We start from the raw sequence: 22,963 nt of genomic DNA on the forward strand, positions 1-22,963 counted from the left end.
AGTTATATGTCCAAATGACAATGAATATGACTTTCAAGTTCCTGGAGTTATATGTTGTAGCCAACCCCAGACAAAACTCTAGACATAACTCCAGACAGAATACTAGGCAATTGTTGCAGTTGACTCAGGGTTTGGGGCTCGAGCAATCTGTAACGGGTCCTAGTCGGGCCCCATGTGTAGCGGGCCCTAGTAGGGTCCAATCTGACAGGGGTCGATCTCAGATTCCATCCTCGTCCTCTAGCCGAGTCCAATCTGAAAGGGAGCGATCTGAAACCCCTGAACGGCTTTATTATGCTGACAATACGGACGATGATCCTGAAGAAATGGAGGCAGAGGCTAATTGGGATGATAATGGGGACGGTGGGGTATCAGATCACAGTGATGAGGATACTGGTATTCCTGTGCTTGGTAGACGGAAGTGGCCTATAGTGGATCGTGGGGAAAGACATCCGTTTGAGCAATTTCATGACATATCAGGGTTTGGAGAGGCCGATAGCTCTTTTTTTGCGACTTGTGAGGTATATTTGTTAAATTATATTTAATTTTAATTTAATTATTAAAATGTTGTTATTAAATTGATGTTGTTTATTTTTTGTTGTTTCTTTTGTACAATAAAAGGGAGAAAGACATGAATTGTCAGAGGGGATGACATATGACAACAAGGATAAGATGAAAGATACAATTAACCACTGGCACATCAAACAAAATAGGGAGATTAAAAATACACACAGCGATACCACTAGGTTGAGGTACAAGTGTGTTAGCGCCCGGTGTAGGTGGGCGTTGGTTGCGAGGGCTACAGGCTTTGGTAATACTTGGGCCATCACGAAGAATGTGGCTAAGCACACATGTCACGCATCGGCATCCAGGTTAGATCATGCACAGTTGACGTCCGCTATGGTCGCCAACTGTATAAAATTGTCATTGGAAAAAAATGCTGATATTTCTATCCGGGCAGTCGCTGACTTATGCGCTGAAAGGTACGAGGGTATTGTTCCAAAGTACAACAAATTATGGCGTGGTAGAGAGTTAGCAATTGCTCGGGCCTTTGGTAGTTGGGAGGGGTCTTACGGGCTGATTGTCCCTTTGTTGGAGGCAATAAAAAGGTCAAATCCGGGAACCCAATATAAAATTGTTTCAAAGCCAACCACTAAGCCAGGGTATCGTTTTTTCATGAGAGCAGCATGGGCATGGGGACCATGTATTGCCGCAGTCGGTCACCTCAGACCCGTCATCAGTATCGATGCTTGTTTCTTGTCTGGCAGATACAAGGGTAAGCTGTTAATTGTAACCGGATATGATGCAGAGAATCAGTTAATCCCGTTAGCATTTGGACTGGTAGAGAACGAGGATTTTGAGAATTGGGGATGGTTCATGAAGTGGGTGCGGGAGTTTGTAATTGGGCGAAATAGATACATGTGTGTGGTATCTGACCGACACAAGGGCATAAAAAAGGTGTTTATTCAAGATGATTTGGGTTGGTGTGAGGAGAAAGGAGAGTGTGCTCACCGCTACTGCTCTCAACATGTGTTTGAGAATTTTGGAAAGCACACTAAGGATAAGGTAGCTTCCACTTTTTTCAAGGTTATGGTTAAAAAGAAGAAGAGAAGAAGATTGCAAGAAGGACTTGATGCAATCGGGAGGCGAAATCCTGCTTGGTTGGCTTATTTGGATACATGTGACAAATATAATGAAAATGATGAGGAAGAACTGCCTAAACCATGGAAGGTGTATCAAGCTATGGATGATGGATCTCGCTGGGAAATAATGACTAGCAACGGTTCCGAATCACTCAACCATGTCTTCAAAACTTCTCGCAGGTTTGTATTTTGTAATCCTCCTATTTTTTATTATTGTTTTCTGCACTTAGTTGTAATTTTAATTATTGTTTTATTATTGTTTTCTCATAGATTACCAGTTGCTGCAATCATTGAGGAGACATTCTACAAGTGTGTCAGCTGGTTTGAGCAAAGAAGTGAGACGGCTGTGCAATTGCAAGCAGCGGGTCAGCTTTTTTCCACTCGCGTGCATAAGAAGCTGGATAAGCACATTGAGAAGACTAAAAAAATGTCACCGAACATGAGACCTCTGACATGAGACCGAACATGTACACCGTGAATGCACAATTTTCCTATTGACCTCTGACATGAAGCGGGGGGGGTAGTCGTGTCGCGTGGTACATGAAGCGGCTTCCTATTGACCTCTGACATGAGACCGAACATGTACACCGTGAATGCACAATTTTCCTGGTACCGCTGTCGATACTGCTGGTCCCACTCCTCGAAAGCATAAATCTGGTACATATCAGGAACCATGTCATCCGGACTCATAGCCTCCAGTCGCTGTACATGCAAGGCGTGCTCCGTCCGCCAATCCTTCATGACCGTAGTGCATAACGGTTGGTGAAGATCATACCAGTCGTCCTTTGTGATAGGATCCGGGACTGGAAAATACTGGGCCATACCAAACTGTCTCATTACCCGTCCAGGGTAATAATGCTCAACAACCTGGTAGTAGATAAGCGGCACCTGCAAATATTTTATGTGTCTAAGTTTCAATTTTAAACTACAATATGTTTATTAATTGTAAACTAGAAAATAAAAAAAATCTAGTCGCACCTGAGCAAACCAGTATTCTCGCTCGCGACTGCAGATCGAAGGAAGTTTTGTGAGGAAAGAGTAAGGTTCTTCATCTTCTTCATACACTGTGACGCGAAAATCATACGGTCGCCACTCGACATGTAGATCTGGAGTCATCTGCTCGAATTGAGTTCTGAAAAAGAAAACTCCCGAAGGCTTGCCGTGAGGGGTCGCGACAAAGGTCTTTCTAGCGCAGAATCTCTGAGCATACGCAGGATAGGTCTCCCCGTCCGGACGACCCCAGTCTGGAACCCAACCCTCGTCTAGTGGTTGTGGACGACCAAATGGAAATCTCGTCCACGACCAATGCTGAAGGAGACCAATCGGTCCGTACAGACCTTGTTTGTCGACCTATTTTTATACAATTTGCATTTATTTTTAAATTCGATAAGAGAAAACAAATTATTTACAATAAGAAGAGAGAGTAATTTATACCCGGCACGCAATGCATAAGCCTCGGTACAGACATGCCAAGACCGCCGCACCCCAATTCATTTGTGGAGGGTCATCCAAGTCCCTCAGCCACTGCAGCATACAAGCAGGGACGGTGTTCCCAGAGGAATCTGGGAACAACCAGCAAGAGAACAGCTCCATTATGTAAGCCCGTGTCCACCGATCCATCTTCTCCTCAGGCGCATCTTCTTCCAATTTTCCACTACATGTACGAACTAATTTAGTACAGAGTATGAAGCATCACAATCAAATACTTACTATTACAAAAAAAATACTTACCTGAATGCCGCCCGCAAAAGAGGGATACTGATGTCATTCTTCGATGCAACCTTCGACCTCTTGAGGGACCTTTCCTTCATCAGGTTGGGTCCCAACAGTTCTTCGACGTCCTTTGTGAAGTCCCCGTACTCCACACCCGTCACCGCCCGTCCAGTAATAGGCAGTCCCCAGAGACAACTGACATCCTGGAGAGACACCGTAATCTCTCCGACAGGCATGTGAAATGTGTGTGTCTCCGGCCGCCACCTCTCGACCAACGCAGATAGAAGAGCGACATCTGCGACAATGGGGGTCAGCTGTGAGACATGCCACAGACCCAAACTCTTCAACACGGGAGCATATCGGTCGTCGTAGAGGATACTCATCTGATTGTTCCGCGTATTCGTCAAGGTATGAGTCTGCATTCAATTTCAAAACAAACAAACATATAACTTACCTATTTTTATCTAAATGAAAATGAAAATTATTTGCATTTCTCAAAACAAAAACTTACATATGCGTTTTTCATCTTGTGCTCCTCGAATTTATACCAGCAAAGAGGACTGATACTCTCTTCCGTCATATTTGGAAATACGTGACGGGCCAGTGATAAATCTAACTGTAAATCATCTTGCGTCCGATTTTGATTGGTACCGCTGGTTGACGCCATACTAACAACAAATTAAACAATTTTATCAATTTTGACCTCTATTGATAATTTCAAATAGTACAAATCTAACAATAATACAAATATCTATGGTAATTCAATAATATATCACCATTCTTGAATGAATCGGTAAAAAATCTTACAATCTACACTAATTCAGAAAAAAATAAATTCTGAATTGGTGCATTTATACTCTATTTTGGTCTAAATACAACATTTCTAAATTTGTCAATTTGTAAATTGGTACATTTCTAAATAGGTACATTTCTAAATTCTAAATATAATTTCTAAATTCTACATACAATCACAATTCTAAATTGGTTTAAATACACAAATATTTTGGTACCCAACTAAACTACTATTTTACTGTAATTTACAATATACTACTATTTAATAAAAATTATACACAAATAATAGTATATTATAAATTACACATGAGAAACCATAGACAATTTTAATTAATGTCTATTTTGGTACCATAATACTACTATAATACTACTATTTAATCAGATTGCTTACTATGTTGTTCATTGGAAAAAAATGTCTATTTTGGTACCATAATACTACTATAATATCAACATATTGTAATTACACATGAGAAACCATAGACAATATATTATTTTGATCTAATTAACACAAATATTTACAAAACTACAAAAAAAAATTTGATCTAATTTACAATATACAACTATTTTGGTACCTAACAAAAATAAACTGCCTAAAACTAGAAAAAAAAATTAATCTAATTTACAATATACAATTATTTTGGTACCTAACTAAAATTAAACTAATAAAAATACTCCGGATCTGCCTCGTTTACAAGTCATTCACTGTCAGATCTACCTAAAACAAGTCATTATTATTTTACCTAACTAAAACTAAACTAATTAAATTATTTAACAAAATTAAACTAATAAAAAAAAAAAATTACCTGTTTACTGTGCTGGGCGGTGCGGAGACAGGGACAGCGACAGGGCCTCTGTAAAAACCACTGCGCAGCGGTATTTATCCGGATTCGCCACGTACGCATAACTGATATGCGAACGGGTCGTCGGGAGCGGGTCACATCGGGAGCGGGTCGTCGGGAACGGGTCAAGTCGGGAACGGGTCATCCGTCCGCAGATCTATTACGCGCACGGGTCGTCGTGAACGGGTCGTCGGGAAAGGGTCGTCGGGAACGGGTCAGGCCGCTTATCTATTACGCGAACGGGTAGCGACCCGTTCGCAGATCTACTGTGCGAACGTGGCGGAATCTTAATTCGGAATTAACGGATGGTATTGATTTAGTTCTTATTTATTAGGGTGGTACATAAAAAAAAAACGGAAGGAAAATCCGTCTTGATATCTTCTGATTCAATATATAAATACTCAATTATTTTTAACGGTGATTTATTTGCTTCCGACATATAATTATAATAAATTAAAATAATTGATTGTTTGTTTTTTATATTAATCTAATTGTTTTTCGAGGAAAATATTGTTATTACAAATACTTAGTTTTTTGTTTAATATTTTTTTATTTTGTTTAATACTTCTATATAGTGTTTGATTGTTACAACTATTTGTTTAAATAAACCAAAAGTAACAATCCAATTGCTTAAAAATATTTTTTATTAAAAGTAATCCGTCCAACATTTATATGATTTTCGTATTATTATCAGACACTTTAATATATGCAACTATATGTTGTAAAAGAAATTAGAAAATGTTAAAAGAAGCTAGTCAAATGTTAATTTTTTTATTATTAGAAGTGACTCTTCCAATATTTTACAAGTACACAGTCAAAAAATAATATTTTAATTATGTTAAAAGCAACTAATTTACCATAAAACTAACTACTTACCTGAACATTTGGTTGAAAAAAGAATAGATTGTGTGGTCATCTTCTTTTGTCTTTATCTGAATAAAAACCTTAATTAGTACATTAAAATTTTTTTTTATTGGAAAAATAAAAAATTCTTTGTCAGATGGAAATGAGAAAAACATTGTTATCCTGGCTTAAATTATTTCCAGATTGTGTGTACATCAATATTCTTTCCAGCTTGATTACATCATGAATGTTATCTAAATGCTTTGCACATGAAAAGATAAACAAGCCTAGAAAGGTTAATGATATCTTTAATTTTGTTATTGCTAGGACAGGTACCTACTTATATTTTCTGATTGGAACTAATTTAAAAGATTAACAAGAGAAAATAAAAAAAGACAATATTCAACAATTATATAGAAAATTGTCAGGCGTAGTGACATTGAAAAAACTAAAAAGAAATGTATTTTTATTTTTCTGAGGAAGCTAGACAAGATAATGTCTATATTTGCTCATCATTTTAATTGTGAAAGATAAGTTGGATTTTCAACGCTTGCAAATTCATCTAAAAATTGTCCATTTAAAATTTTAAAATAGCAATTTTTTTTCTAGTGTGTCCAAAGTTTATAATAATCAATTTTTTAATGAACATTATAATATTCAATATTCCCAAAAAATCTTAACATTTCATCCAATACTTTTATTTATTTAACATTTTATTTAATTACTTTAAAAAAATTAATGACAAGTATACTTTTTAGTTACGTACACTGTCTCAATTTAAGCCAATCCGGTCCACACTGTAATGCACAGACTGTGTTACTATTTGTGTCAATACCGATCGCACGGTCATAATTCATTCTATAATACACATAATATAATGAGGGATCGAGTTACAACACTTTTGAGTTACAACAAAGTTACAATATCTATTTTTTTTTATTTTCAAAGTCCAAATCGTCGATCCAAACCGTTAGATATTCAATCTATATTAAAATGTGCTTGGAGACCAAATTTTATATTTTTTGGAATTTTTTTGCTATTTATTAAGATGGATACAAAATCGTTATTTTTATTAAAATTCTGCACCATTAAAAAACAACAATTTTGTACCCATCTTAATAAATAGCAAAAAAATTCCAAAAAATGTAAAATTTGGTCTCCAAGCACATTTTAATATAGATTGAATATCTAACGGTTTGGATCGACGATTTGTACTTTGAAAATGAAAAAAATAGATGTTGTAACTTTGTTGTAACTCGATCCCTCCTCTAATATAATATGAAGTCTCAACCCCCTTCCCCTCGTGCCTTCTTTTAAGTCAAAATCGATGTATGAGTGCGGAGTAGGAAGAGGTGAGAGGCAGAGGAGATGAGAGACAAATCGAAACAACAACTAAATCGTGAGAGCGTTCGAAATTAAAAAGTATATTTGTCCATTTAGTTTTAAAAAAAAATAAAATAAAATGTTATTTTAAGTTTTTGTTGGTATATTGAATATTATAGTGTTTTAATGAGAGAATTAGCTATATTAAAAAGTTCACGTGAACGCATGAAATCTCTCTTTAACCAACTTGTAATGATTGCATAAATGACAAGTGTGCTGCAAGACTTTGGAACTTTTAGATTCCAATCAGTTTTACTTTACATATATGTTTTTATAACTGAATTGAGCATGATGTACCTTACAATATCACAGAGTTTATGCCGCGAAAAATACAAAATCGGAGATAAAACACAAGAGGAGGGAGAAAAACAGCTAAAAAAGTTAACTCAAGAATAAAGATAAACAAGCCTAGAAAACAGCTTGTAACACGGAGAGATGGTTTTGCTTATCTTCTACTTCTGATTGGCTACTAGACCCACTACCAAAACATTAATTTACAATAAAATAAGAAAAGAAAAAAAAAATGTTTGAAAACTGTAGGAGGTTGCCATATCAAAGGATAATATTATACCATCTAAATTAAACTGTTACATAGCAAAGTGTTAAACTTAAATGGTACCTTAATTGCTACATATATATACCGTAATTGAGAGGTGACTTACTGGTACAATGTAAAGCTTTCCTTGACCAAATTCAACTATAAATTATTAAAGAAGAATTAACTAACCTGGGATGGAACATTTGCTCAAATTGTGCATCAATTTTTTTGCCCTGCTTTGCAAATAATTTCTTTAGTAGCTGCATAAAAACAAGTCAAACAACTCATTAGGTTGTTTACAATATTTTTTTTCATACAATTTCAGGTAGGCAATCTGTGAAATTTTTATTATGAGACGGTGTGTGCATGTGTGCATGGCGTGCCAGAGAATGGATTTGGCAACTCTTCTTATCAGTTGGTTCCAAGTTATTTTAGATTTTAGTATATTTAATTTGGTTTAGTTCTATTAGCTTGTCTATGTAGCTATCTTTATGGCTTGTTTTAGTTGTTAACTTCTGGTACCGAGATGTGGTATCAAATTTTGAATCTTTAGTTTCTGATGAAACTGATGGGAATCCAATATTTTTATATATATTTAAAAAACGAGTAATTTCAAAATTTGACGTAAATTAGAAGAAAGTCATGAACTCACCTGAAAATCCTCTAGTTTTCTGTTTCAAAGTGAAAATAAAAGTGTCAGTTCTATTTTAGGAAATAATTTCTAAAGCCAAATTAAGTATTCAGTATGCATGTACGTACGCACCTTTCGTATCTTTCTTTTGAAGGAACAGCAGCATATTGTTCTATCATTTGCTGGAAATTGCTGACAATAATAAAAGATAAAAGAAATACAATAGTTACGAGTTAAGGTTAAATTATGAGCTCATCATGCATAAAAATAAAAATAAAAAGTTTGAGAATTGAGAATACCATTGATCTCCCAGAAAAATTTTAGGAGGTTTCTCAGTGGAGGGTGAGAAGAATAGTAACATCATTGGAACATCACACATTACAGACAGCTCCTTAGCCTTGTTCAAAAGACCCTTTCTTCTTTTACTAAATGTCTCTTTTCGCTCGTACAGAGTTTCCTTGGTCTTGATGTCAATTTTGTTTAATCCCATCCTAAATTTTAAAGAAAAAGCAAGTTAGAACATGAGTCAATTTTCTTTTTACTTGCAAAATTATTGAATTCAAGTAAACAAAAAAGAAAAAGGAAAAAAAGAGAGGAAGGAATTGGCTTAATATCCCTCGGCATGCAAACGAACAATTCCTCAGACAAAAATCTCATGTATAACTATTTCCATATTTGGGGCCTTACTTTATTCAAATCAATAGGTGCTTAGTTTTGGAGAGAAATCACCGTGCTATTTTATTTATTTATTTATTTTTGACAGAAAGGTCTCGATAAGACCTTGGTAACTTTGTTCAGGAATTATAAATTGGGACTTTGATCTAATTTCAAAGATTATAAATAAAACTCAATCGTGCATTATTATAATTACCTGAAAAGAAACGGATATTATAATTTAGAAGATGAACACCTAAACCCAACCTTCAACAGATTACCTGAACACCCGAACCTTCAACAGATAAGGAGCACTTGTCTTGAGAGATAGATAGAGAGAGGAGGGAGAGGAGAGAGAGCTAAGAGAAGTATCAGAATATGGTTTGTCGGAGAGAAACCCCGGGTAACTGGGGGGCAATTTATATAGTGCAGACGGTCCGGATTTAATCTCTGCCGAGTCAAACTCAATCATAGTCCTGACCAAATTCAATCCAATATCTATGTTAACTGTAGGATTTATTTTGAGATTCGTGCCAGATTAAAAGAACGGTCCAGATTTTAAATTGCACCTCTCGTACTTGCGATCCGAATCGTTGAAGATGAGATGAGAGATGGTAATTCGTCATTTTAGTAAAGTCGGTAACATAAATCAGATATAGATGGAAACTTCTGTTTTGATCCAGATATAGATGCCCCCGGAATAATTCGTCATTTTAGTAAAGTCGGTACCTTAAATCAGATGCTTCAGACAAGCAGATTAAAGGAGAACAAATGTGTAAATTAATCCTCTTTTTTTTTTTTCAATTTTTTGTATTTATGTATTATTTTTTAGGAGGGTTCAAATGCCTATATTTTTTGTATCTCCACCGTACCTTCATTTTTTAAAACTTTAGTAAATCAAAATTTAAAACTTAAAAGTCAAAATAAAACAGTTGGATATGATCTAAATCATTTTCTCTATGTGCTCACAAAAAATTATGACATTTCAATTTTATTTTAGTTGTCATCAAGAACTTGTAAAAAATGTACTAATGTGGATAATTTCTAGACGTTGATTTTTCAACTTATTGATTCACAAAAAAACAAAATTAAAATGTCATATTTTTTATGAGCATATAGAGAAAATAAGATAGATCACATCTAACGGTTTTATTTTCACTTTTTAAGTTTTAAATTTTGAGTTATTAAAGTTCTAAAAAAATAGAGGTATAGTGGAGGCACAAAAAATGAAGGCATTTGAACTCTCCTCATTATTTTTATATAATTTACTGTAAAGTATCATGGAAATATAAAATTTATTTTTAATATACTTCTACTTAATTCACAAAAATAATTTTTTAAATAAATTTATAGAATTATGTCTTCGTTCTCTCTCACAATTTTATTAGAAGAGGTAAAATTTTACACTTGTGAATGCAGTGTGCAAGTAATAGACGCAAATTCCATCTATACCCCTCCTTTTAAAAAGACCTTCGAACGGTTTTTCTAAAAATTACAATTTCGTAAATAAAGAAAGGGGAAAGTGGAGAAAGTGGATTCTCCAGATAGATCGATTGCATCTAAATTCTGCACGCACATCGATCTGTATGTTCAAAAATAGCATATTAATTTATAAGAATTTAATTTACTTCTAATTTCGACTTATATGTGTGATTGGTCTCTATAATATATTTTTAACCAATTAATGATAACTCAAATTAGTTTCTTTTGGTATTGCAAAAAAGGTTGCTTTCAATTGGCATGCCATCAGTATATCCGCACATCTTTACTTCAGATATTTTAATCAAAGAGTTAGCTAATTAACTTAAAAAAAATCAAAATTTAATCTCCGATCAACCACCTCTTAGAATGTTCCAGGGAATAGACCATTGGCATGCGTTTGGTTCGCGCTATAATTCATTCTAGAGAATAAAAGAATTCCAAGGAATGTAATGCCAGATAATACTATTCCAGAGAATGTGTTATTACCATGTTTGATTTGCATATTACTATTGTAATGGCTATCAAGACATGTTTTCATAGCTTATAAATTATTAAATTCAACTAAATTTTGTTCAAGAAAAAAACTAATTTAGTTCGTATAAATAAAAGTCCAACCAATAAAATCCTTCAAAGTTGTACTTGAACTGTCGAATTAAAATATGCAAAGATAAATATCAGTCAATTGATGTGCTAAATTATATATAGTATTGATGCATTAAATATCGTAATTACATATAAACAGTTAAAGACTGACATAATCTTACAATCAACATGTACACTGACACTGGGAAGCCAAGGACAAAAAAAAAAAAAAATTGTCTTGTTTGTTTAACTCAATGTTATCAGAACCGGACCGGACATCGATCCGGTAAGCTTCCGGGTCAATGGTTCACTGGTTGGACCGGTGAGTCAACCGGTTCAATTGCTGGTTTTTTTTAAATAATAACAACTTATAACATGAAAGCCCAAGATGATATTTACTTTTATGCCTACAAATAATTCTATAAATTTAATCTTTATAATTAAGGGTAGCAATATACTTCTACAAAATTAACAAAGCAAGTCAATTGTTTAAATAAATTATATTATGTTAGCTTCATACTATGCTATATTGCCGGCCTCCTTCAAGCATATCCTATTCCAGCATGTTACATATTTTTGTGCTTTTTCAACATATCAATATGACAAAAAATGTAACATTTGCATTTCTGTACGGTGCATACTTGATCCCAATTGTTCAATTTTTTCAACTTCATTTCTTGTTGGCTCATCATGCTGGCTCTACCTCGGATTAAATAAAACAATCAAGAAGCATCGTCAAATTCCCACGAGCCAACCTGCATCTAGGTTTAGAGTCTTGTGCCCTGAATTGGCTAGTTGATTAAGTCAAGTCCGAGCAATGCATTCCTTTCTTCTCAACTTCAATGACCAAGTTTGGAACTGACGACTCGAGCATGTTCTCCTCATCTCTTTATTTTGGTGGCTACAAGGAATTGTCTTAAGAAGGTCAGTTTTGTCCTTTTCCACCTTCGTTGTTGGTTTTGCTTTCCTCTCTGTCGGACATCTTCTTTTTTGTTTGTGTTCTCAGATGGCATAGAAGACCTCTTCGCCCATCTAAGCTTGGTGCACGTGAGCCATGGAAAGTGTTTGTAAGTGGTTTATGTGAGCCACGTTTAAATATGACAATACTGAATAGAGGAAATGAAAAACTCAAGCGAACCTGTTTTGAACCGGGAATTTGGGTCGGTTTGATTTAGCGTTTTTTTAATAAAACAGGCCGGTTAAACTCCTTTTGAGCGGTTCATTAACTGAAGCGATGTTTATAAAGAACCGAACCGGACAGATGACCGGTTCCGGTTTTTTCCGGTTGAACCAACCGGTCCGGTCCGGTTTTAATAACACTGGTTTAACTGTATGAAAATACTGTAGGTAACAAAGAACTACAATATCATTAAAAGCTCAAAATCCCACTCAGAGCATACCAGAAAAACTCTCTTCAGATCTGAACTGGTACAAACCAGCAATACCAGAAAATTAGCACCCGAATCAACACCAAAAATATCAGAAAAAATCTAATCAGCACTCATACCAGTAGCAAGAAACCAGAAATTATTTACCAAAATTCTCACCAAACTGTCATCAATTCCCATCAAATTGCTCAAATTCCATTAAATGTGTTGTTTCTAAGAAATTAGTTGTTACTATTATTCGATAAGGGTGTTGTTTCATTAGGTCATCATTATAGCAAATAGGTCAAATAAATACCAACTTTGTGTCGGATGATGACTGAATTGTAAATCTTTAACAAGCAAGTAGTTGGTACATATTGTTGTTACTCCTACCCGTACCTCTCTTTCCCTTGCTACCCATACCTCCTCTGAAATTGTTGATTTGACTAGATCCCATTAATTTGGGGCTTTTCTTACCCTTTCCTTTGTTATTGGTGATGACCAATTTGTCAAATTAAAGAGAGAGAATATGAATTGGAACATACCTCTAAATCGAATCAGAGAATATCATTGGATTGCCGATTACTGGAGAAGAGAGAAGTTGGAGATGGAGTGGAGCCTGAAGGCATAGTACATGGCCGAGATCGTTGCCAGGAAGTTGAACCTGGTATACGTCTGTAGCCTCATCATTTGTCTGGAAAATATCTGGACATTCCCATTTCGTCCATTACTAAAAAATAAAAATGCACTTTCATGTATGCACTATGCAAGAAAGGAGAAATTGAGAGAGCAAAGGCACTTGCTTCTCTCTCAGTTTCTCCTTCCTTGCATAGTGCATCCATGATGGTACTGTAGGTCACAGCATTGGGCATGTGGCCTTAGAAATCATGTGGGGTAGCAATTCCTTTGCCGTCTCAATTTATCCTTTCTTGCATAGTGCATCCATGAGAGTGGTATAGGCCACGACATTAAGTTGAAGCTCTTTATAAACTATGTAGTTCTGGAGTTCCTCTGCCTTCTCAATCTGTCCCATCTTACACAACCCATTCATAAGAGTGGTATAGGAGAAGAGATCAGGTGTGCAGCCCAGCTTAGGCATTTTGTCGAGCACCATAGCTGCAGCTTCAGGGATCCTATTATTCTTACAAAGATCCTTCAATAACGGATTGAAGACATCAGGATCAGCACCCGGTCCGACTCTGGTACAACAGTTGATCAAGATGCTATATGTGTAGATATCGGGTGAGATCTGTCTAGATTGGGTCAATCGGTTAGAGAGGGGAAAAAAATAGTAGCGTAATGGTTAGTTAAGTTGTTCATGCAAATCAGGGCAGTGAAGAGAAGGTTGAAGAAATAGATGGTCGGCGCTAGGCCCTGGTTTGCATGAACAATTTAACCAACCATTAGGCTCAGGTAAGTGCTTCTGAGATAGTCATGGTGCCCAACTTACTGCGATCTCTTAAGACCAATTCCAACCGGCCGGTCGCCATGGCACGGGATTGGCTTTGAAGAGGAGAATTGAAAATAGACGGTAGAGAAAGGGAAGGAGAGGAATGGGAGGAATTCTGAGAGCAGGATATATACTGGATACTGGGATCTGATGGAGTTCTCGCCTCAGCGTAAGACGGTCAAAGTCTTCAGTCATCAGTAAAAAGGGAGTATTTACTCCAATTATTTGGGCTTGGGCCATATATTTGTCATCCCATTGGAAATTCTATTGGGCTCTTTCCTTTCTCAAAAATAGGCCCATGTGCTATTTGTTTATGGTGACGGGTGACAGTGGTGAGTGATACAAATATTTGCCATTAGTAGAATTCAACAAAAAATTCGGACATCAGTCGTTTCCTTGGCGCTGTTTCGGCACCGCATAATGATGCTTCTTTGAAGGGGAATACAGATTAGGAATAGTACGTTGGTAGAAAAATATTAGCTAATTAATCATGTTTTATAAAATATGCGTGATAGTTTTGTGATTTCACATTTTAAGATGGAGGAATTTTAAAACAAAAAAAAATTCGCTCTACATAGAACTAATAAATGTTTATACTTGTGTGGTGAGTCCGATATTATTTAGATATTCTTCTCGATAATTGAACATGCTTCTTTTCTTGTGTCACTACATTAAGCCTGCTTTTATTTTATACTTTATCTATTTAAAAATATTTTCTACAATTTATTGCAAAACATTGAATTATTATATTTTTGTTGTAGTGTACTATGTGTATTTTTCCATGGCTTGTATATACTTTGTTGTAGTGAGTACGATATATCGGATTTTTGTTTTACTTTACTTTTTTAAAATACATATTTTTCCATATTTTGTTGTAGTGAGTACGATATATATTTTTGCAATTACATTGGCTTGATTTTTCTACTTTTCTATAAGAAAATATGAATACAATAATTAAGGTCCCCTTTTATCAAACACAGGCTTCATAAATTATGTTTGGACCAGAAGAGTCCCCTGTTTTCCATTAGCTACATAAAATTTTCAAGCTAGTAGATGTTGTAAAAAAATTTAACACAGTGGATTTGACAACCCGACAGGGATTGATCAGTATGTGACAATGCGGGCCCTAAAGAGAGGATTGTCATTTCTCCGACTTTTTATATGTAGCATTAGAAAATATAAATTTAGAACTATAACATAAATTCCACCAGTTCCAACTATGAGATGAGATTTGGTGGAAAGTATGTTACAAGTACAAATGCTGATTGGAACTCAATTTATACACTCACTCAAAGCTACATCTCAGCTCAAAACTGTGGTCCGGCAAAACTACATCTCAGCAAGTCAGGCTTGAATTCTAGGAGCATTTGGTACAGATCAGGCTTAATTAATTGACAGTACGTAGCTGGTAAAACTGGCTTCTCCTTCCAGTTTCAAGCACCTTGTACACAAACTTGTGTTCAAGCTGCATGTCTGGTAAACAAGGCTACTATGTATCAAGCTAAGAAATTAATGCATATTAGATCTGCAATTGAATCAATCACTTTGTACATCAAACAGGCTTTGCTTAGATGTTTGAGACAGTTGATGGCCATGTATACATCACTTTGTTGATACAGTTGAAGCAATGTTGAGACGATTTTGATGGGGTAAAAGTGAAAGCCGGTATATGACTTTGCTTAGATGGTAGACAATAACTAAACCAAACAGGCTCAAGGGAATTGCAGTACTTGAAATAATAATCAGGCATTATGGGTCCAGAGAATGACTGCTAAATGTTTCCTTCAATCAACACTCTGCCAAAATAACAGAAGCTCAAACTGCTCTAAGCCATGGCATGAGATGATGCACCGCAGGCACATACTGGCACCACATGCTAGGGTCTTAACAGGGAATGGTACTCTCTGTTCAGCTTTCTTGCAGCCATGGCATGCCAACACGATGTGTACACGCCCAAGGAATATTGTCTCATGGGGAAGATCCTGTGGAGTCTCCATTAGCAAAACAAGGTATTTTTCTCACTAAAAATGTCATATCAATTGTTATCTGAAAGCAACTCACCAAATACTGCACTATGTCTCAGTGCTCAACTGGTTAGTCCAAGGGCTAATGTTTTCATATCAAAATCTCTTCATGTTGTGGTGCTGAATTTATCTGTAGACCTGAAACCCTTTAACCCGCTATGCAGATTCCAATACAGGAGTCGGTTCAAATGAATGTAATTCTAGTGTTTGTCACGTAAAGTATCGACTGTGCAGCAGTTGTGCCACCTTGTGTACCAGCTCAGTTTCAACTTTCAAGATTGGGACTGGAACTAAAGCAGGGTTGGAATTGTTGATGGGTTGTGGGTTTGTTATATAAATTATTACTAGAATCGCTCTGTATAGAACATGCAGCTGCTGTGAAATTTTGTATATTTTCATCTGGCAATGTTATAAACTTTAGGAAGATGAATTGGCGCATTTCACCTTACAGAAATAGCACATTGCATTCACCCAATATGATTGTATAATATGTTCAATAATAGACTCAGTTTGCTCATAATGCACAAACAAAAACTTTAGAAACAAGTATAATTCAATCCAAACATCATATCAACACTAAAAATCATCCAAAATAATTTAAAAAAATATATATATTTAGACATATTCTAATTTTATAATATTTGGACTTGATCTCATACAGGGAAAATAGAGTACTTGTACTCTAATTGTTACCAGTTTTCAGGGGCAAAATGGTAATTTGGTTTCAACTGACCTAGCAAGTCAGATCTAGCATAACAGCACCAATACAAGTTCAACGAAACCCCCAAGAGGAAATAGAAAGAACATGAACAAGCAAATTAGATTTTTAGCATTGTAAAGGAAATGCAACCTTGTAATAAGGTTGCAAAGGAAAGCAAAAAGAACCAGATAAAAGAAAAAAAATTAGCAAACAGTATGTACAAATAGTTCAGTTAATTAGCAACCAACCAGCTCACTCAAAGAACAAATAGTTCACTTAATAGTTCAACCTTATCCATCAACCCTTTCTTCCATAGACCAACAATTACAGTATTACAAGTAACTATGTTCAGTAAAAAAAAAACCAAAAACATATGGTTTAGTAATTCATCTGCCTTTCTTGCGAAGTGCATTCATGAAATTATTATATATCACAATGTTCGGTAATATCCCCTTTGAAACCATCTCCCTCAGCAACTTCTTGGCCTTTTCGAATTTGTCCATCTTGCAAAACCCATCTATAAGAGTGCTATAACTAACAACATTAGGTTGCACACTTCCAGAAATCATGTGATGTAGCAATTCCTCTGCCTTTTCTGGTTCTCCTTCCTTGCATAGTGCATCCATGAACGTATTGTAAGTCACAACATCGGGCTCATGCCCTTTGTAAACCATGTGCTGCAGCATTTTCATTGCCTTGTCTATCAGCCCTTTCTTGCAAAGCCCATCTATGAGAGTGGTATAGGTCACAATATCAGGTTCAAGCCCTTTAGAAGCCATGTGACACAGGAGTTCCTCTGCCTTCCCAATTTCTCCTTGCTTGCACAGTGCATCCATGAGAGCATTGTAAGTCACAACATTCGGTTCCAGGCCTTTGGAAATCATGCACTGCAGCATCTGTGTTGCCTTGTCTAGCAGCCCTTGCTTGTATAGCCCATCTATGAGAGTGGTATAGGTCACGACATCAGGTTGAAGCCCTTTAGAAACCATGTAATCCAAGAGTTCCTCTGCCTTGCCAATTTGTCCAATCTTACAAAGCCCATTCATAAGAGTGCTATAGGAGAAGAGATCAGGTGCGCAGCCCAGCTTAGGCATTTTTTCGAGCACTATAACTGCAGCTTCACAGATCCTATCATCCTTACAAAGACCCTTCAGTAATGGATTGAAGACCCCAGGCTTAGCCCCTGGTCCCACCTTAAGAGCCTGTCCAAGTAAAACAAAAGCTAATCTGATCCGATCCACTCGCATACAGCAGTTGATCAAGATGTTATACGTGTAGACATCAGGTGATGTCTGCTTGGTTTGGGCCAACTGGTTAAAGAGGGAAAATATAGTCGGGTAATGGTTGGTTAAATTGTTCATGCGAACCAGCGTTGTGAAGAGATGGTTGAAGGGATAGATGGTCGGGGCCGGGTCTCTGGTGGCCAGCAGCCGGTCAAACAAGTGACATGCTTCAGTGACAGTAAGGGTTCCTGATCTACAACGCTCTCTTACAAACGATTCTAATTGGCGGCTCCCCATTGCCAAAGATTACTCAGTCAGTAGTACCAGAAAAAGATTTTTGGACTCTTAATTTTGCTGATTTTGATAACTTGTAATCAAGATATGAAAGGAAAAATGAATCCAAGCTAATCCGAAACAACTTTCAGCACCTATCAACGAATACATAGCAAATATTGTGCAAGAAATTAGCTATTTTGCAAATACTTTGATAAGCTGAAATTAAAATTTGAAAAACGATAGTACCAGCTGACATTGTAATGGTTTTCAAGTTCAGTGGAAATCGGTGGACTAAAATGGGGTCGAGAGCATCCACATTGAGAGAGATGGGGTGAGAATTTGGGACCATACCTGAACGGAGAGGAGGGTTCTCAAGGAGCTCGGCTTCAATCAAGTTGGTAGGTAAATTGTGTTTGCTTCTGTGCAACCTTCTATTCTTCAATCCGAGGTGAGGGAAAATAGATCGAGGTTTATCGCTCTTTGAAAACTTTGGAGAGGTAACTCAAATTTTGTTTTTGGATCCTGACCGTCCGATCTGCTTTGGCACGAATATTAAAATCCCCTGCTTTCCTAGTGAAGGTCGGATTGATCCAGATTCTAATCGGACGGATCGGATCCAAATCCAAAATTGAGCTACTTCAGAAAATCCGGACACCATTTGAGTATTCTTAGTTATTTTTTATTTTACTCAAGACTTGCGTATTTACAAATCTCAAAACATATTTGCTAATAATATGAAAGTATAATAATGATCATACATGTCACTTTTGTACGAATGCATATCCTGTGCATTAACTCAAGGGAATATTTTAACTTAATGAATGTCAACCATCCGATTTTAAACGAAGTGATTATTTCTACTTCTATCTATAACATAGGGATTTTTTAATATTTGTGCGATTTTAATCTGCATCAATCTTAAAATAGATCGGATGATCGAGATGCATTGATTCCCTTTTTGAGTTGATGCAGAGAATACGAATTCCTTCTATACTATCATTGTACGCATCTTGATAGTTTTAATTATATGTTTTAAACAAAATTAGAAAATATTAAAAATAGCTAGTCGAATATTAAAAAAATATATATATATTAAAAGCAATCTGTTCAATATTTTAAAAATACACAGTCATTGATTATATTTTTCATAACTATATATTAAAAACAAGTAATGTATTATTAAAGCTAGTTACCTACGTGTCCGAAATTTTTAAAACTATCCTCAATCAAAAAATAATAAACTAAAAGACATATTTGTGAGAATTTCAAATTTTAAAAACTTCCTTTGTAGACAACATTTTGTTAGATAGAAACGAAAAAAAAGGGTTTTTCATATTTCTTTTTAAATGTCACATTACATTATTATTCTGGTTTTTAAACAGCTATTTTTATTTTGGTAATAAACTAACATTTGTTTAAATATCAATATCAAATTATAACTTTCTGGTCGATCTCAAAATTTACACATTCACTTGTCAGTAATAAATAGACACTAACAAAACTTTATATGCCTTACAATCTACACATTCATAAACAAGCAGAGGCTATGGCATTGCTAAATGTATCGTAATACATTGAACATGAGGTACCGCTCAACCAATAACACACACACTGATATGCTTGGATTGCAAGATCCTTGTCAATGCGGTTTTGCGAAACAATTACACAACTTCTATCGTGGCAAGCGACAGAGGTAGTGGCACAGGGGGGACTACTATACCAATCACTGACAGAAAATGTAACCTAGCATCATGCCAGTAGGAGAATGCTGACTCAACCACACATTCTGGCAAATTGATCGCATACCACAAACTCATCTTGTACCTGCACAGTACCAGAAAACATAGCAAAGAAGGTCAACCTGCTACCTAGAATCAATCGGGTTTTCTTCAGGAGCTCTTACCAGCAATAGGAGCCAAGAAAAGAGACCTGCTGCTCTTAAATCACTCTACTGTTAGGTTTTTTCTTCTTAGTAATGCTTGTAGGTTTTTCTTTATTTTTTTCTTTGCAACCCTGTTTTCTATTAAGCTTTCTTAATTCTTAGTTCTTTAGAATTGTAATTTGAATTTTTATATTAATGCATGCTTACGGGTTTCAAATAAAAAAAATAAAAAATAAAAAAATAGAGAAATAGGCACTAGGAAAATTTTGTGTACCACTTTTTCAATTTTTTAATTTCAGCCACATTCATAAACATATAAACATGCTAATATAACATCATAACTTAAAGTTCAGTTTTATAATGTATTGTAAATAAACTTAACAAGAAAAAAAGATAGTTTCCAATGATAATTTATTGTTAACCAATTAAGTTTGAAACAACCAAACTAGTGTATAGTGCTACAGGCATTATAATGTGTCTTGTGAGTTCATGCTATTCCATTGAGCAAAAACCTGACCTAAATTTTTTATGATTTAGGATGGATGTATAGTTTTTCATTTATATCAGAAACAAATATATTTTACAGAGAAGTCCAAGAAAAGCTACAATTAAGTAAAATTGTGGCTGGTTTATGAAAAAAAAAAAGGGGAAAATTTCCAATGTACCCATACAAACTTTTGAAATAGCCAGTATCCCCATAAAAACACTATAATATCCAATATACCCATAAAAATTTAACACTCTTATTTCTATCCCCTTATAAGTATTTAACTTTTCATTTAACAATTTTAAAAATTGAACTGACCAATATGCCCTTGAACATTAACTGGAGGTGTCCATTCGGATTGTTTCTTCTTCCCTCTTGTGTCTCTCTCAGCCCCATTTTCCCTCACGCGCCTCTCTCTCAGCAAAATCAAAAATTTACAAAAGATCACATGGAAAACCAGTTAAGATTTTTGGATATAGTCAAAATCAATTGTTCTCCATCCCTCACGTGTTTTGAAACTGCCACAATCAGCATAATCGTCCCCACTCTGGCATGGCTTTGTACATGTAATAGGGGAATCTTATTCTCAAAAATGCATTGTCAAATTAAATTGATGACATGATCCCCATAAAAACAAATATCTTATTAAGTTACCCTAAACCCTCTCTTACTTGAAAAGTTAATTAGCAGCCGGTCAAACAAATATCTCAAAAACAAATATCCCCATAAAAACAAATATCCCCATAAAAACAAATATCTCAAAAACGCTCTCTTACTTGAAAAGTTAATTAGCAGCCGGTCAAACAAGTGACATGCTTCAGTGACAGTAAGGGAAAAGTTAATTAGCAACCAACCAGCTCACTCAGAACAAATAGTTCACTTAATAGTTCAACCTTATCCATCAACCCTTTCTTCCATATGTTGGATCATAATCCAACGTTGAGCATATATGTAATATAATTATGAATTGTTTACTGTCATATATGATTGTCACAATTAAAGTGATCTAATATGGAATTAAGATATTAGACAATCTATGTATTCAATAGGATGTGGTCCATAAGTGTGTAGAACAATTTGGGCAAAGATCAAATCATTGATGGACTGATTCTGATATTTGCAATTAAGAAAACTGCCTTTTTTGAGCCCAGTGCGGGTGGTCCACCCGCACTGGATCTGAGTGCGGACGCACTCAGGAGTTAGCCAAATTCTGGAAGGCTTTTGGGAGCCCAGTGCGGGTGGTTCACCCGCACTGGATCTGAGTGCGGACGCACTCAGTACTTAGCCAATTTTTGGGAACTTCAGAACAACGCAACAAAAAAGTCCGAGCGCAGTGCGGACGCACTGAGCTCCAGTGCGGGTGGGGTTCACCCGCACTGAGCTCCAGTGCGGGTGGGGGTTCACCCGCACTGAGGACTTAGTCAATTTTCTGAAAGTTCTGTTTGAGTCCAGTGCGGGTGGCTCACCCGCACTGAACCAGAGTGCGGACGCACTGCTATTTTAGGGGCTAAGTAAGGCGGTTATCAGGACGCTCCTTTCGACCCAGTGCGGGTGGGTCACCCGCACTGGACCTGAGTGCGGACGCACTCGTGTCGCCAGAAGTGTAAAACTATATATAGATGGGTCCCCAAGGCACAAGATAACTAACTCAACTCAGAATTCTTAAAAGAGGTTATTCTTAGACAGAATTTTGAGAGCCTTCTCCCTTCTTCCACCATCAAAGAATTGAGAGGAGAAATCCATTAGAAATTTGGAAAGGATTTCTCAAGGGCGATCTTGTTGCTTTGGAAGACCTAATCTAAGATCCAACCAAAAAGGGCGTGAAAGGAAAAGCTTGCAAGAGTCTTGTCTCGCGCTCACGGAGACGGTTGCTTCTCCAACCTAGGGTTTGGTATTCCATGGCAAACGACATGGAATCAGGTATTGTATTCCGCACTAAAGATTATGTTTTGGGTCTCTTTGGCATAGGACGGTCTTAGGTTAAGGTGGCGATTGTTTCTTCTTCCCCGGGGTGTAAGTGTTTGACCCCTAGATGAGATGTAATTGTTTGATCTCTAGATAAGGCGTAATTGTTTGGCCTTTATGATTCCCAACAAGTGGTATCAGAGCCTTCCTATGCCGAAAGATTAGGTCTTTAAGGTCTAGAGAGAATTAGGAATTGATTTTTTCATTGTTTTTTTCGGATTTTTCTTGATTTTTCTTGATTTTTTCTGAAAAATTAAAGTTTGGAAGCACAAAAGAAGTTTTAAATTAAGATCATAACTACTTAAAATTTAAGTTATTAAATTGGTTAGGATTTGCTCGAAGATTTCCATTTGAAATCGCAAAATCCTAATCAAGATTCGGTCTTGGAGTTCTTTGTGGGGCTTATCTTGGCCACACAAGATTCCGCTGCCATTAATTTGGCGTTTTAAGTAGTCATGAAAATTAGGGTTTTGGAAAATTTATTCTTTGGAT

At 36.0% G+C, this 22,963-nt stretch overlaps 2 protein-coding genes across 2 annotated transcripts; both read right to left on the bottom strand.

The window, feature by feature from the left end:
* Window positions 1-2,193: 2,193 nt before the first annotated feature.
* On the bottom strand, window positions 2,194-3,933 carry LOC144553853 (serine/threonine-protein phosphatase 7 long form homolog). Its single transcript, XM_078302042.1, has 6 exons — window positions 3,865-3,933; window positions 3,372-3,769; window positions 3,075-3,294; window positions 2,619-2,990; window positions 2,254-2,528; window positions 2,194-2,203 (listed from the first exon to the last, which is right to left on the bottom strand). Exons 1-6 carry the CDS (start codon window positions 3,931-3,933, stop codon window positions 2,194-2,196), a joined length of 1,344 nt encoding a protein of 447 aa, XP_078158168.1.
* A 12,916-nt stretch (window positions 3,934-16,849) lies between these two features.
* On the bottom strand, window positions 16,850-18,158 carry LOC144553854 (uncharacterized). The gene has a single exon (XM_078302043.1). The coding sequence runs from the start codon at window positions 18,156-18,158 to the stop codon at window positions 17,025-17,027; it is 1,134 nt and encodes a 377-aa protein (XP_078158169.1). The 3' UTR covers window positions 16,850-17,024.
* Window positions 18,159-22,963: the final 4,805 nt, after the last annotated feature.

Source organism: Carex rostrata, chromosome 5, assembly GCF_964058835.1.
Source record: "Carex rostrata chromosome 5, lpCarRost1.2, whole genome shotgun sequence".
In the NCBI taxonomy this organism is placed as follows: domain Eukaryota; kingdom Viridiplantae; phylum Streptophyta; class Magnoliopsida; order Poales; family Cyperaceae; genus Carex; species Carex rostrata.